Genomic DNA, 14,303 nt, shown 5'->3' with positions numbered 1-14,303 from the left:
CTACCAACCACACCACAACTTCTCTGCATGTGAGTTTCCTGGGCAGCTTTTCCATGCAGCTGTTGAGGCTCCAGGAGTACTGGTTTGGTGGAAAGTGGCCCTGCTTTTTTGTGTTTTAGGAATGACACATACTCATGCACTCTAGCATTTAGCTTAGCTTCACGTGGATGCATGCTTCTCTAGTCTCCTCTCTGGCACATAGAGGCAGTGCCATGGAGTGGGATAGTCAGACAGGCCAGAATTTGCAAGCCAACCTCTTTCAGCCTGGGCCACAGATTGGCCCTAGGGAATGTCTTGAAGTCCTGATGTTGCCTTGGACCCTGGGCACACTCATGCATGTGTGCCTGTCATCTCAGGAGGTCACGCTGCCTTTCCAGAAAGACAGCAAACTAATCATAATTGCTCCTGAGTCTGGAGGAATTGGTGGGACTTGTCCCTGTGTCAGCCACTGCAAGCGTGCAGACCTCTCCTGCTCCTTTTGCCCTGTGAGCCTGAAAGTGGGGCCTATGCGTGACTTCAGTCTGGGGCTTTGACCCCCACTGAGGCTGTGGGCTTTCGGAACAGATTGCCGCCCCACCCTCCTCCAGGCCCTAGGTGCAGGAGCCACCTCCCTCCAGTTGCCGTCTCTTCCTGTTCCACCATCGTGTCCTATCTGTGTCACCAGTTGGCAAGCTGTCCTTGAGTTAACTTCTAAACGTGGTGACCAGAGCTGTGGGCTCTCCCTTCTCTGCCAGCATGGCTCTGAAACCTTACTTCCCACACTTCTGCAGAAGCAGACACAGGCTGTCGCAGGGTGGGGTGACCCAGAATCCAGCTCTCCAATGTGCCTTGGGGGATGTTGAGGGCATGCATGTGTTTAATTATTGTTTCAGAAGCAGTATACGTCCATTTTAGAAAATCTAGGAAAGGGCTGGGGAGATAGCTCAGCTGGTAGAGTCCTTGCCTTGCAACCACAAGGCCCTGAGTTCAATCCCCAATACCACAAAAAAAAAAAGAAAAGAAAAGAAAATCTAGGAAATAGAAACAAGGTGAAGGGCAATCCACAGTCATATTTGTTTCTATTTCCTATATTCTCAACCTGGTTTTGTTCCAAAGCATGCAGTGTACACCAGAGTACCACCCGGGCTGTTCTTTCACTTGACACTGTATTACGGCATCTTTCTGTGCTATGTCACATGTTCTTGTGACTTCATTCTTAATGGCCAGATAGTGATCCCTGGTTGGAGTCTCTCGTGACTTGGATCACCAGTACCTGTTAGCAGATATGTAATTACAGGATGTCGAATGGTCTGATTTCATCCTTGGTGGGTGAATTTTTGCACACATCCAGGGTATTTTCCTTGGGCAGAATTCTCATAATACAGATATTGAAGGCTTGGCATGTGTCCTGGTATTTGCCCTTGGGACAGTTGTCCACCATCCAGAGTGACGCTCCCTGCACCCTGTATCAGGAGGTTTCTGTTTTACTATATCACAGCTTGGGACTGTCTTATGATATCAGCACAGTTGTTGACATTTGTGAATTTCTCCTTCACTGCTCCTTCTGGCATTTCCATCGTCTTTTCTAGGGTTTGAGTCTTGGCTCTGGGCAGGGTGTTAGCTCTGCCTTCCTCGCAGCACCTGCTGCTGGTTCCCTGTGCTGTGGTTTTAGTTTGGATGCTCTGCAGTCCCTGACTCAGGGTGACATGGCTGTGTTGACCCTTGCATCATCGCCACCCCCTCCAACTTCAGACGTAGCCTCCATGCTGAAAGGAGTTCCTGCACAGAGGATGAGTAAAGAGACTGCGTGTGTTCACACATGGAGCTCTGCTCAGCCGCACAAGGGAGCAGACCTCCCCTGCTCCCAGCCCTGGCTGCTCCTGCCAAGCAGAGGGGGACGGACTAGACAGACCTTCGGAGACAGAAAGTAGGCTGGTGGGGCCAGGAGCCTCGGGTTGAGGGGAAACGAGGGCGACTGTGAACAGTAGAGTTTCTTGTGTACAGACACCAAGCAGGGAACTGCGTGCTTCAGATGGGTGAGTTTCCTGGCGTGGGTCTTATAGGGCTGTAAAAGAAGAGGTTGGACACAAGAGTGTATGCACTGGTTCCTCTTATCAGGGTCTGGGATAGGCCAGAGTGATCGAAGACATCCAAGTAAAAGAGTGGTGTAGGTGGGGCAGTGGACACGGGGTGACAGAAGGGCCCACCCCCGAGTGTCGTGCAGACGTGAGGAGCAGGGGCAGAGTTCCTCAACCTGGGTATGCATTCTGAGTGAGAAAACCAGAGGCCTTGACCTGTGCTATCTTTTCCCTGTTTTGAAAGTGCCTTTTTTTTTTCTTTTTATTTCTTTTTTCTTTTTTCCTTCCCTGTTTTAATTATTCTTTTTTTAAAAAAATATTTTCTTAGTTGTTGGTGGACCTTTATTTTTTCTTTATTTATTTTTATTTGGTGCTGAGAATTGAATCCAGTGCCTCACGCGTACTAGGCAAGTGTTCTACCTCTGAGCTACAACCCCGGCCCCTCCTATTTTAATGATTCTTAGGTAATTTCTGAGTAATGACTGTGACTCCCAGCCAGTCCCCTGGGGACGCCAGCTCCTTACTTGAAGCCAGCTAGCTTACTTTGGGAAACCCAAAGCCAGTGACAGGGCCAGGCAGGCATCCCTGACCACATGACATGAAGCCTTTAGAGAATAGAAAGTCGCCATCCCCCCAAACCCACTGGGAATCTCATCAGCTGGGAATTTACTTTGTGTGATGAACAGTCATTTCTAGACTGTGGGGTTTTCTATTTCCCCTTCCAAGAGGAAGTGCCTCATGCATTTGAAACCCCTTGACATGCTATGAAGGTATTTTTGGAGGGTAGGGGACATTTTGGGAAGCCGTGCTTGTCACCTAAAGTGCTAATCCATGCGTAGGGGCTGTGTGGGAAGTGTGTGGGCACAAAAGTGGGACTCAGCATTGGAGCCCAGAAAGGCCACCTGCCTCTGGCACAGCTCAGTGGTATCCCTCTCTGCTGTGTTGGGTGCAGGAGCTGGTCAGGCTGACCATCGAGAAGCAGGGACGCCCATCTCCAACGAGCCCAGTGAAGCCCAGTTCCCCGGCCGGCAAGCCTGACAGGTGAGTGACAACCAGACCCTGCTGGCATGGTGGTCACAGGCAGAGCAGCCCTTGCTTGACCAAAGTTGGGAGCCCGTAGGCAGTGGAGGTGCATGGGGGAGGCTCGGAGCCCAGGTTCCTTTTCAGTGGTAGGTTCTGGGTGAGCACCTGTTACTTTAAAGTTTTGAAATGAGGCCTTGCCCATCTGGGGTTTAATACTCCATGTGATGTTTCTGAGGGTGGTACAAGTGTATCCAAGAGGGGAAGGTGACTCCTGTTGTTAGCCACCTGCAGGCAGGCGTTTTCCTGAGCAGTTTCATGTCATACCTAGAAATTCCAAGGACAGGGGTTTTGAGAGTTTGACTTGAGAGTGCTTTGGGGTTTTTAATATTAGCTTTATCAAGAGCATAACCTGGGGATGATGTGGACAGCTTTAATACTGTGTGTAATTTCTACCATGAATCCTTGGGGAAAATTAAGACACTTATTTGGAGCATTTTTTATTTATTTATTTATTTTCAGTACTAGGGATTGAACTGGGGTCATGTACCATAGCTACGTCTCCAGCCCTCTTTAGTTTTTGAGGCAGGGTCTCACTAAGTTGCTGAGGCTGGCCTCAAACTTGAAATTCTCCTGCCTCAGATTACAGTCCTGTGCCTGCCTAATTCGGAGTATTTTAGAGAACATTTATATCATCCAATCCAAGGAATCCATTTTCAGATAAGGAGACTGAGGTCAGAGTCAGGGACCTGGCTGAGCCTTACTCGTTTATCAGTGATCAAAGTGACTGGAACCCGGGGTCTCCTGCTCCATGGCCACTTCCCCACCCCCTCAATTCTCAGCTTCTAGGGACCTGAGTATGCTGTGCGACCCTCTGTAATCCAGAGTTCTTTTCGTCTCTCCAGCCAGCCTGAGCTCCCCCTAACAGACCGAGAGATGGAGATTCTAAACAAGACAACAGGCGTGTCTCCGTCCACTGAGCTGCTCCCAGACTCCACGGATGAAGAGATTGCGCCCCCCAAGCCTCCTTTACCTGGCATTCGGGTGGTTGACAACAGGTGACTGTCTCCCTGTTGGTCTAGCACCTCCTTTAACTAGGACACCTGGAGAATGGATGGCAGAATGAGAAACAGGAAGGTGGTGTGGTCGGATAGGAGCGGGGTTTCAGGGCCTTGCTCCTCAGCTGCTCTGGAGGTTGGTCCTCCTCAGGGGTGTCTCTGAGGGCCCTGGCCCAGGGCCTGTGCCCATTCTCTGAACACTACTTTTGGCCTCAGCCATTGAAACCAGGTGTGGTTTACTATGAACAGAAAAGAAAGGAGTGCTCTGATTTTCATTCCTTTGTTATTAACAGATTTTTATTTTGGCAGGATGAGAGCAGGTGGGAGTTAAAGTGTGGAAATGGGGTGTGGAGAAACTGGTAATGAAATAGCCTCACCCACATCCTATACTCTAATATCACATTTTTGTTTGTTGTTGTTGTTGTTGTTGTTTTGTGTTGGGGATTAGACCCAGAGGTGCTTAACCACTGAACAATATCCCAAGCTCTTTTTATTTATTTTTTGAGACAGGGTCTCAATAATTTGCTTAGGGATTACAGGCATGTACCTCTATGCCTGGCTCTAAAGCCGAGTTTGTGATGTCTGATTTGCCTGCATGTTTTGGTCTCTTTCAGTCCACCAGCATTACCACCCAAGAAAAGACAGTCGGCACCATCCCCTACCCGGGTGGCTGTGGTAGCCCCCATGAGTCGGGCCACCAGTGGCTCCAGTTTGCCTGTTGGAATCAATAGGCAGGTAATGCAACCTGTGCACAGGTAGAGGGGTCATGGGTGGGAATTTGACCCTGAGGCCCTGCTGTGGTCAGGTGGAGAGGGTGTGGGGGTGGGGTTCTGTGGTCCTCCTCCTCCCCCAGGGGTCAGGGTAGATAGGCTGGAGCCACAAGGCAGCTCTTGAGGACGTCCTTGGCCACTCCTCCGTCACTCCAGGACTTCCCTTTTGTCTCTGTTCTTTGATTGCTGACACCAGGATGGCTTCTGGACAGGGCTGTGTCCCCCTGAGTCAGTGTTTCAGTCACTGTGTCTTCAGTCCCTGCCACCATTCTCAGAAGTGACTTGACTTGCTTTATTTTTCTTTCCCAGGATTTTGATGTTGACTGTTATGCACAGAGGCGACTATCAGGGGGCAGCCACTCATACGGTGGAGAGTCTCCCCGCCTCTCCCCCTGCAGCAGCATAGGCAAGCTCAGCAAGTCGGATGAGCAGCTGTCCTCTCTGGACAGAGACAGTGGACAGTGCTCCCGGAACACAAGCTGTGAAACACTAGGTGAGCTTCAGGCAACCTTCTGTCTCCTCCTTTCTCACTGGTTTCTTGGGACCATACCATCCTAGGCTTGAGTTCCAGCTAAGGCCAGTCTTGGCTAGGTGACCCTGACCAAGACTTTTAAACTCCAAGCCTCCTCTGCAAAATGAGGCTAGTGTCTGCCCCTCTCAGAGGCCAATGCTTGTGCAGTGCCAGCACAAAGCCTGAGCCAGGCGCTCAGGTGGGCACCGCCTGCAGATGGCCTGTCAGTGTGGCTGCCCTCTCATGGACACCTGCTGGAGCTCTAAGTGAAGCCATGGGCCCCGACAGTGTTGGACAGAGGGCACAGGCGGCCATGGCCGGTGCTGAATGCAGACTGTGTGAGCCGACTGCAGCTGGCAAGGGCTTGAGAGCGTTAGGCTGTCTGTGTCCCGTGCACGCGGTGTTTTTACTTCCAAGATTGTGTCCAAGAGCATAATCAGAGACTGATAGCAAGATTTCCCTCAAGGACATTAATGTCAGCATTGTTAGGAGTGGTGGTAATCTGGAAATACTAAAGAATCATTGGTGGGAATCCGATGGGTTACGTACCTTCGTTTAGTGGAATTATCGACAGCTATTAGAAATCACGTAAAGTATATTGATAAATGGAAAAACCCAGGACCTTTACACAATATTTTCTCTGTTGGGTTAAAAAAACAAAGAACTCCTAGAAAGAAAAGAGACTTTTAAGAAAATACATCAAAATGTAAGCAAAGATGATAGATCCTGGGAACGGGTGACACATTTTCATGTTTACCATGTTTTCTGCAGTGGTCATGTTTTTCACTTAAAGTAAGAAATTTTTTAAATATTGGAAATGACTGGGGATTTAGCTCAGTGGTAGAAAGTTCTTGCCCAGCCTGCACACAAGGCCCTGGGTTCAATTCCCAGCACCCTGAAATAAATAAATATAAATAGATAAATGGATAGTTGGATAGATAGATGGACACAGGGAGGGAGGGAGAAAAGGAGGGCAAGTGCTCATGAGCACAAACTGCAGAGAGAGGTACGGCCATGTCCTCACCTGTTTTACAGTCAGGGAGCAGAATGAAGAATACCAAATAAAGCAAGAGCTCTCGTAGAGGAGAGCAGAGACGTGTTTGTGTCCCTCTGTGAGGCGAGACTGGGCACAGCAGGAAGGGGTGATTGTTTGGCCAGGACCCTGTCTGACAGGCGTGTCTCCTGTTGGATTGCAGATCACTATGATCCCGACTATGAATTCCTCCAGCAAGACCTCTCCAACGCAGACCAGATACCTCAGCACGTGGCCTGCAACCTTAGCCCCCTGCCAGAGTCCTTGGGGGAGTCTGGGTCTCCATTTCCCAGTCACCCTTTCCAGCTGCCCCTTAGCAGCTGTCCCCCGTCAGAGGGACCCTCTGCCCTGGGGCGGCAGACGGACACACCGCCTGCTCTGCCTGAGAAGAAGCGTCGCAGCGCAGCTTCCCAGGCCGCGGACAGTGCTGGCTGCAGGGCGTCCTACGAGCGGCACCCCTCGCAGTACGACAACGTCCCCGAGGACGGCCCGCAGAGCCTGGCCCCGGCCGTCCCCTGCACGCCCTTTGCTGCTGTCCTCCCCTTCCAGCAAGGAGGCTCCCCAGCCCCCATCGAGTTTGTGGGTGATTTCACTGCTCCTGAGTCAGCGGGGGACCCAGAGCAGCCGCCTCCTCTGCCAGAGAAGAAAAACAAACACAGTAAGCCTGTCGAGCTCCTCAGAAAGCGCACTGTAAACTAGAGCGGGCAGGTTGGGTTTGGTTAGTTCAAGCTTTAGACTAAGTGAAGCCGGGGACCTCGGTTTTCAGGAAGGATAGGACCACGGGTAATGCGTGGATGGCCACCTCAGGGAGCCAGGCTGCCATCACTGACCGCCATTCTCAGACCTCCATAAGCTGACCTCTCCTTTACAGTCTCTGTACAATCTCAGGCCTGGTCCCCTCATCCTGAGTGCTTGTCCTCTTCAGGAGCAGTCAGTCAACCTCTGGCCTGAACACAGGAGCGTCGGGGCACACAGGACAGGTTGAGCAACGTATGCGTAAAGTGAGGTGGATATTTGAGTGGGAGCAGCCCGGGGGCGTTTTCTGAGGACCCCTGTTTAGGAAGACCCTGGGTGCACACCCTCCTGTCTGTAGAGGCAGGGCCACATGCTGATAGACTGTCCTGAGGTTGCCTGGCAGGAGGCGCTGAGTACGCCTTGTGGATCAGATGTCTTAGTAGATGTCACCAGCATTTGGAGTGGATCTGAAATGTTGAATATTTGTGTTTGGTTATTTTCCAACTGTAGAATCACTGAGCATCATTCTGGAAGCCCGATTCCTCCCAGCTCCTTAACTTGTTTCTTGCAGTCACCAGTCCCTCTGCCCCCGCCTCCCTGGTACTGTCCCCTGATTTTCACTGGCAGACCCACTGTCACCATTTTGATGCATGTGGCCACTTTGGCCCCAGGATTCCCTGGCCTGGGTGGAAGCATCCCACAGAACACCCACAAACTAGAGACTGGATCTCGATTCCAGAGTGCCCGTCCTCTAAGAATGGAGGATGGGCTTGATCACACTAGCAGGGCTGCCCCAGGGCCCACCGGCCGTGTGAAGAGGCAGCTGTGAGTGTGTGGCTTCCCCACTCCTCTCAGCTTTCGTGATAGCCTCCATGGGCTGGTCCCCAGCTGGAGGGAGAGCCAGCTCTGTGGGGCTAGTGGTGTCATCCCCAGCTGTCCTGTAAGCCTGCTCGGTAGCGACCAGGGAACTGGAGAGGGGTGCAACAGCTGCTCCAGGAGCATCTCCTGGGCGTCTCCCTCAGCCTGGGGAAGCCTTAAGGAGCCATCGGCCTCCCCTCCACCCACCCTGCCTGCAGCAGCGTCATTATGGGCCCATCCCTTCCTTTCCTAGGAGTCCCCAGGACTCAGATGTAGGGCAGGGTTGCATCCCTGTAAACTGCACCAGACACACAGTACTCCCTGGCAGGAAGCCAGAGCCTCCTCTCCCAGCTCTGGGAACAAGTGAGTGGTGGTTCTCAAGATCTCCGCTGTGGCTGGAGCACTTGCACCTATAGACCTTCACGAACCACAGGGCCCAGGTGTGGTGTCCTGAGCTAAGTGTCACAGCCTTGCTTGCAAGTTCTGGCCAATGGGGAGGCAGGCGTCATTAACTTAGTCCCAGAGATGAAGGAGCTGGCAGAGGGAGAGGCAGCAGTTCGGGGACAGGAGCCTGGCTATGTTATAGCAGCATAATCCACACCCTCCCACACCAAGGAAGGATCCAGCCCTCCTTCCTCAACACCCCATCCAGTTGCCACTAGTGACCTGTACAGTCTTTTCTGTGCTCTCTGAAAGAATCCCAAACTTGAGGTACCCCAAGGCTCAGTCCAGGTTCAGAATCTGCTCTCTGTTCCCCGAGGAGACCCTTGGGGACTTCCAGCCTGTGACCCTGTAGAAAGCATCTCACAAAATTGCTTTGAAGGAAATCAGCACAAGTCTTTGCACTGGACTACTGCCAGACCAAGCCATACGCTCTCAGTCCTGATGTCACAGTGTGTCCTTACCCTGTGGGGAGGAGGACATCTTGAAAGGACCCTGTCCCCCTTGCCAAAGTCAGTTCCTTGGACATCTGGTGCCAGAGGTGCTTCCTGATCACTGACACCTGAAGTCCCAACAGCCCCAGTGCCTAGCAGAGCATCAACCACTGAGCTCTCCCATCTGTGCCACCTGCGCCGGCCTCTGAGCAGTTGTTGTTGCTTTCGAAAGGTACTGATCTCCCTGTTCCAGAGATCTGGGACACCGCTGCTGTTCCTGGCAGAAACGGCAGGTCTCTCTCAGGACAGCATCGTCAGGAGTTCTTACAGACCTGAAGGGTCACAGCTTGCGGGAGCGCCCGGCAGAGGTGGTTGCTTGATCCTTCCCGGGAGCAGACAGTGGGGTGCAGGTCACTCTCCTGGCTGGTGTCTTGGTGTCATTGTTGCCTCAGGTGTGCTGCAGCTCTGCTGGGCCACAGACTTGCACCCTGCATGGTCAGGTCCTGTGGGTGCTGCTTGCTTGTTCTTGTAGGTGAAGAAGCACCCCCTTTCTCAGCAGAGGGTTCCCAAGGGAGAGACCAGGACCCGGCTGAGCAAGCACCTCTGCCTTCCTTGATTCCCTGTGTGGTTGGAAATGCAGTGTTCCACACACAGAGCCATCCTGGCCACTTTCCCTTGGCATTGAATCTCAGCTTTACCGGGCAGGGGCTTGTGGCACTGTGACATGGCCTGAGGAGAAAGCACTGGCTCACAGGGTAGCTGCAGTCTACCCACACACTGACTTAGGTCTCAGCTTCTGAACCCACGGTCCCTTTTCTTCCCAGCTCTTGTCACCTTGGTTCCTTCTGTAAGTAAATTAACTGGTAATTGGTTAATTAATTAACCAGGTGTCAAGAGGCTAAGAGTTGTTTCCTCCTCACGCAGGGACTATTCCAATACCCTCGAGCCCCCACTGCCTCGCCTAGAGCAAGGAGGACAGTACAGGATCAGGACACGGGTGTCTGGGGTGCCAGCCTTGGCCTCAGCGCTGCCCTGGAGGTGTCAGGGCAGCATCTGGTCTGCATCCGATGGCAGCTAGAAGCAGGACTTCTGCTCCTCTGCAGCCCTCACCACTTTGCGAGGTTGCTGGGCAGCTGTGTGCTCCAGCCCACTACCAGAACCCTCTTGCCCTGTAGGCAGTGGCAGATCACTAACCCAGAAGTCAGGAATGAAGCACCCACTGACGCCCCACGGGCACTGTGCCTGCTTCGTGGAGAGGAGCCTCAGGCGAGGACAAGGTCACTGAGCCTTGACAGCTGAGCTCCTGGTTCTCTGGCTTCTCTCCTCCCCAGGCAGGTGTGGTCCCTGCTGTCTGTGCTGCCACCTGCATAGCAGCCTGCCTGGACAGGCTCTCCACATCAGGACACCAGGACAGAGGGGTGGGGCTGCCGCCCGGCTAGGGAGACACCTGTATTCAAATTTAAGCACTTCCTTTCTCACTGTCCTTCCTTCCCTCTGCGGTGGTTTAGCCTTTCATCTGGAAGGGAAGGCGGAGTTTAGTGCCTGGCATTTCTTGCATGCCCTGTGGGCACTTCCCAGTCCCACCCTGGGGCTCCTCTGACTCAGCAGGTTCCTGGGGACACTCCCTGGGGCACGTGCTCATTCTAGGAGTGTTCATAGACACACTAAGACAGCACAAGCCAGGTGTGGTCCCTGCCTCCCAGAGCCTGGACCCTTGAGGGAAGACAGTGAATCCTGTGCACCTGTTGTGTGTGCCTGTGTGCCTGGAGCCCAGGGCCTTGCATGTGCTTGGCAAGTGCGCTGACACCGAGCTGCAGCCCAGCCCTTTATATTTTTATTTTGAGACAGAGCCTCACTAAGTTGCTGGGTCTGGCCTGGAACTCCCGCCTCAGCTCCCCAGCTGTGGGGATTGCAAGTGTGGCCACTGCCCCTCTCGCACCATGGCCTTCTGCTTGTAGTCCAGGGTTGTTTTCTGAAGGAACAGTCCACCCCAGATATGCCCAGAGTGTAACCCTTCAGTAGAGCTCAGAGTAAAGCCCTCTGCCCTGTTCTGTTCACAGCCCCAGGTGGCCTCGCAACCGGGCCAGGCCCCCCTCACTGTCCCTTGTCTGCTGTTCTCTGCCCATCCGCCCTCGTCCCAGCCTTGGACGGTCCTCTGTCTCCACATGGCTGGTCCATGTTCTTGAGGGGCACCTGTGGCCACTGCACTTTACTCTTCTCGTGGGGACCAGTTTCCCATGACCACACTCTATGTTTATCTGCTGCCATGAGGAGAGTGTGTGACCCACAAGCAAACTTGTCCTCCTGGCCCTGGCACAGTACTAGTACCTGTGCAGGTGCCCAGCATGTCCAGTGGGCATTCAGTAGACACTGGTGAATGCGGAAAGGCCACAGACAGCTCATTATAAACCGGGAGAGGAGTTGAGGAGAACGTGCCCAGGCACAGGGGACTGAGCAAGGGGAAGGTTGCTGGGGAGGGGGCTTCTTGGAGGAGCCCCCAAGCATTTAGCTACAGGCAGAATTTTTGAAGCAACTGGAACCATATGTGCAGACCCCAAGGTGGTAGCTGGGGTGGTAGCAGACCCCCTGGTAGCCCAAGAACCAGGGAAGGTGCAGGCTGGGACTGAGATCCCTGTAAGTTGCAGCTGGACAGCCCCATGGAGGCAAGAGCCCACGGAAGCACCTCACTGAGTGTGGCTGGAAAGCCCCAAGGGCTTTTCAGGAAGGGAGTGAGGCAGCCCTTGTACTTTCCTTTACTAGACTGTTTTTAGAGCAGTCGACTCTCAGCAGCACTGAGTGGAAAGTGAGGAATTTCCCATGTTCCCGCCCCCGACTCAGCCCCCCGTTGCCACCCCTCTAGAGTGGGACCTTTGGTTACAGTGCATGAACCTGCACTGAGGCACCTGGGTTCCTGAACCTGGGCGCGCAGGGCGCTTCTCTGGGTGTAGGACGTTCTGGGTTTGCACGTGTCCTCGCTTGCAGAGTCGGTGGTGTCACCGCCCCAGGAACCCCCGTGCTCTACCCGTCCTCCCTCCCAGTGTGCTCTCCCTGGAAGGCACCCTGGCTGCCATGGGAAGGGCGGGTGGGCGGGGCCTCTGGCGGCTGCCAGAGAGCCGGTGCCAGGCCTCCCTGTCTCGCAGTGCTGGCCTACATGCAGCTGCTGGAGGACTACTCGGAGCCGCAGCCCTCCATGTTCTACCAGACACCGCAGAGCGAGCACATCTACCAGCAGAAGAACAAGCTGCTCATGGAGGTGTACGGCTTCAACGACTCCTTCAGTGGTGGGGACTCTCTGCAGGAGCTGGCCCCGCCGCCCGCCCTGCCCCCCAAACAGCGGCAGCTGGTAAGTGACTTCTCCCCACCCTTATCCTTGGCACTGCTGTGAATGACACTTCAGATCCCAGCACCGGGTCCCACGTGGGTGCCTTCTCTCCCTCCCAAGATGCTCACCAGTGGCCTGTCTCACATCCTCCCATCTCCCCACCCTGGGTATAGTGGGCTTTCTTTTCCTGAGCAGCCCGTGCAGCTGGGACGGGCTTGTGCACATAATGTTTGCTTTCTCTGCTGATGGTCTCTTGTATTTTTTCTTTCTTCTTTGGCTTCAACATAGACCTCCCAGAAAGGAGGGACTCAATTACAGCACAGGGCATGGTCTGTGTGGCCATCTGTGGACTTCATTCCATAATGGGCCTAACTGTATGGAGTGACTTAATCCCAGCCCTTGGCCAGGGATATCCCCATGAGAACAAGCTCCATTGAAGCAGGATGGCCTTAGACAGAGCTACTTTGTGCTGCAGATACAGCCCCTGTCCTCCTAAAACACCTCTGTGTGTGTCAAGGATCTTGCAGAGGGAATGAAGCGTGCGTCCAGCAGAAGGCAGTGTCCGCTGGGACCACCCGCACAACCCAAGACCTCACCCAGCATTAGCTCAGCAGGCCAAACGTGTACCCAGGGCTCCAGCCTTCTCTTTACCCCTGTTGACATACCTGGTGGGACTTTAGGGTCCAGGCCTATGATCCAGCCACACTCTGCAAAGTCATGTCCTGACCTTTTTAGATCCTGACCTTGGCGCGTGCAGTTCTGCTCACATGCCAGCCAGCCTGGCAGCTTTCTGATCAGAGAGTGATGGTGTGGCGAGCCAGCCACATCTGTCCGTTGTGAGAGGATGCTGTGCTGCTTTTTATGAGAGCAGCTGCCAGCTGGGGAACAAATCGCCGTGGTTACTCCTGGTGGCCACCTGGAGCTTGATCTGGTTCCAGCAGCCCTGAGCCATCCTACCTGTGGTGGGCACTGTCTGACTGAGCAGGCTATTTGTCTCATCCCAAGAACCAAGGCCAGCCCTGGCAGAGCAGCCCTGCCTACTGGAGGAGGGGTGCGCTTGGCCTCTGGAGACCTGGATTCCAGTCCTGCCCTGCCCTGCCCACAATACAAACATGTGTGAATCTAAATTGCTCAAAAATGTTTCACAGAGGGGTTTTCACCATGGAAACGTGAATGTCTGGAGGGGACCCCTGACCTAAATGTTTGGTCACAACCATTGCTGCCCATATTTCATTGAAAGATATGTCCTGTGTTCCCTTGACTGTCCTTGGGCATCTTCTCCCTGCTGAGGAGCCCACAGGCAGATCCCTGATGAGCTTCTGGGATCAGAAGCCCCTCCAGGGGGAGCATCCTGCCCACTACACCAGGCTGGCAGTGTGAGAGCAAGGTTAGCCCAGGGAGAGGCCTTCAGAGAGGCCTTATCCAACAACTCCCTCCCCAGACAGGAGCAGGAGCATGCCCGGGGCTCCACACAGTCCTCACCATAACTCCCGGCATCCTGTTGTAAGTGAACTGAGGCTAGAGCCCATCCGATGGAAGCCCAGGTCACCATGCGACAGGCTATGCTGGCTACTGGTCATACCCTGTCACTAGTGTACACGGGGGAGGAGTTAGGCACATCTTACAGACAACAAGCGCAGTGGTAATTACTTAGGTTTGTTGGCCCCACACACTGGTAGACATGGCTCCATCTCATCTCATCAAGTCTCCCCCAGAGCCCCACGCAAGAAGTACCAGAGTGTACCCCATTTTATAGATAGGAAACCTAAGGCACCGAGGTCTTTCAGGAATGTCCAGGGCCAGCAGGTGGTCCGTGGCAGGGTCCAGATTCAAATCCAGGCATCCTGGCCCCTCCTGAGCTCTGCTCACTAGGTGGAGCTCAGAGCCTGGTGTTCACCACATCAGTGGCTCCAGCCCACCTGTCCCTTGGCCACGGTCTGCCTGACAGCTCGCCTTCTGCATCTGTCGTAGGGAAGTAAAGGGGTCTCTTCTTCAGACAGTCTTGGCAGAGGTTCTGGTCCAAGCTGGGCCATAGGATTAGGGAACAGCCTCCTCAGCCCTTGC

General features: G+C 53.7%; 1 protein-coding gene across 1 annotated transcript in view; it reads left to right on the top strand.

Annotated features, from left to right (window-relative positions):
- The window catches only part of RAPGEF1 (Rap guanine nucleotide exchange factor 1), a 117,575-nt gene that overhangs the window by 74,266 nt on the left and 29,006 nt on the right, over positions 1-14,303 (top strand). Inside the window, exons 6-11 of the mRNA XM_079113490.1 lie at positions 3,010-3,098; positions 3,983-4,135; positions 4,750-4,870; positions 5,215-5,398; positions 6,613-7,107; positions 12,058-12,260. Coding sequence (XP_078969616.1) covers positions 3,010-3,098; positions 3,983-4,135; positions 4,750-4,870; positions 5,215-5,398; positions 6,613-7,107; positions 12,058-12,260 — 1,245 coding nt within the window. The remainder of the gene's footprint in view (positions 1-3,009; positions 3,099-3,982; positions 4,136-4,749; positions 4,871-5,214; positions 5,399-6,612; positions 7,108-12,057; positions 12,261-14,303) is intronic.

The sequence above is a fragment of the Sciurus vulgaris genome, assembly GCF_902686455.1.
Source record: "Sciurus vulgaris genome assembly, chromosome: 15".
NCBI lineage: Eukaryota > Metazoa > Chordata > Mammalia > Rodentia > Sciuridae > Sciurus > Sciurus vulgaris.
Note: the sequence above shows the minus strand (reverse complement) of the source record. Positions and strands in the feature narration are given on the sequence as shown.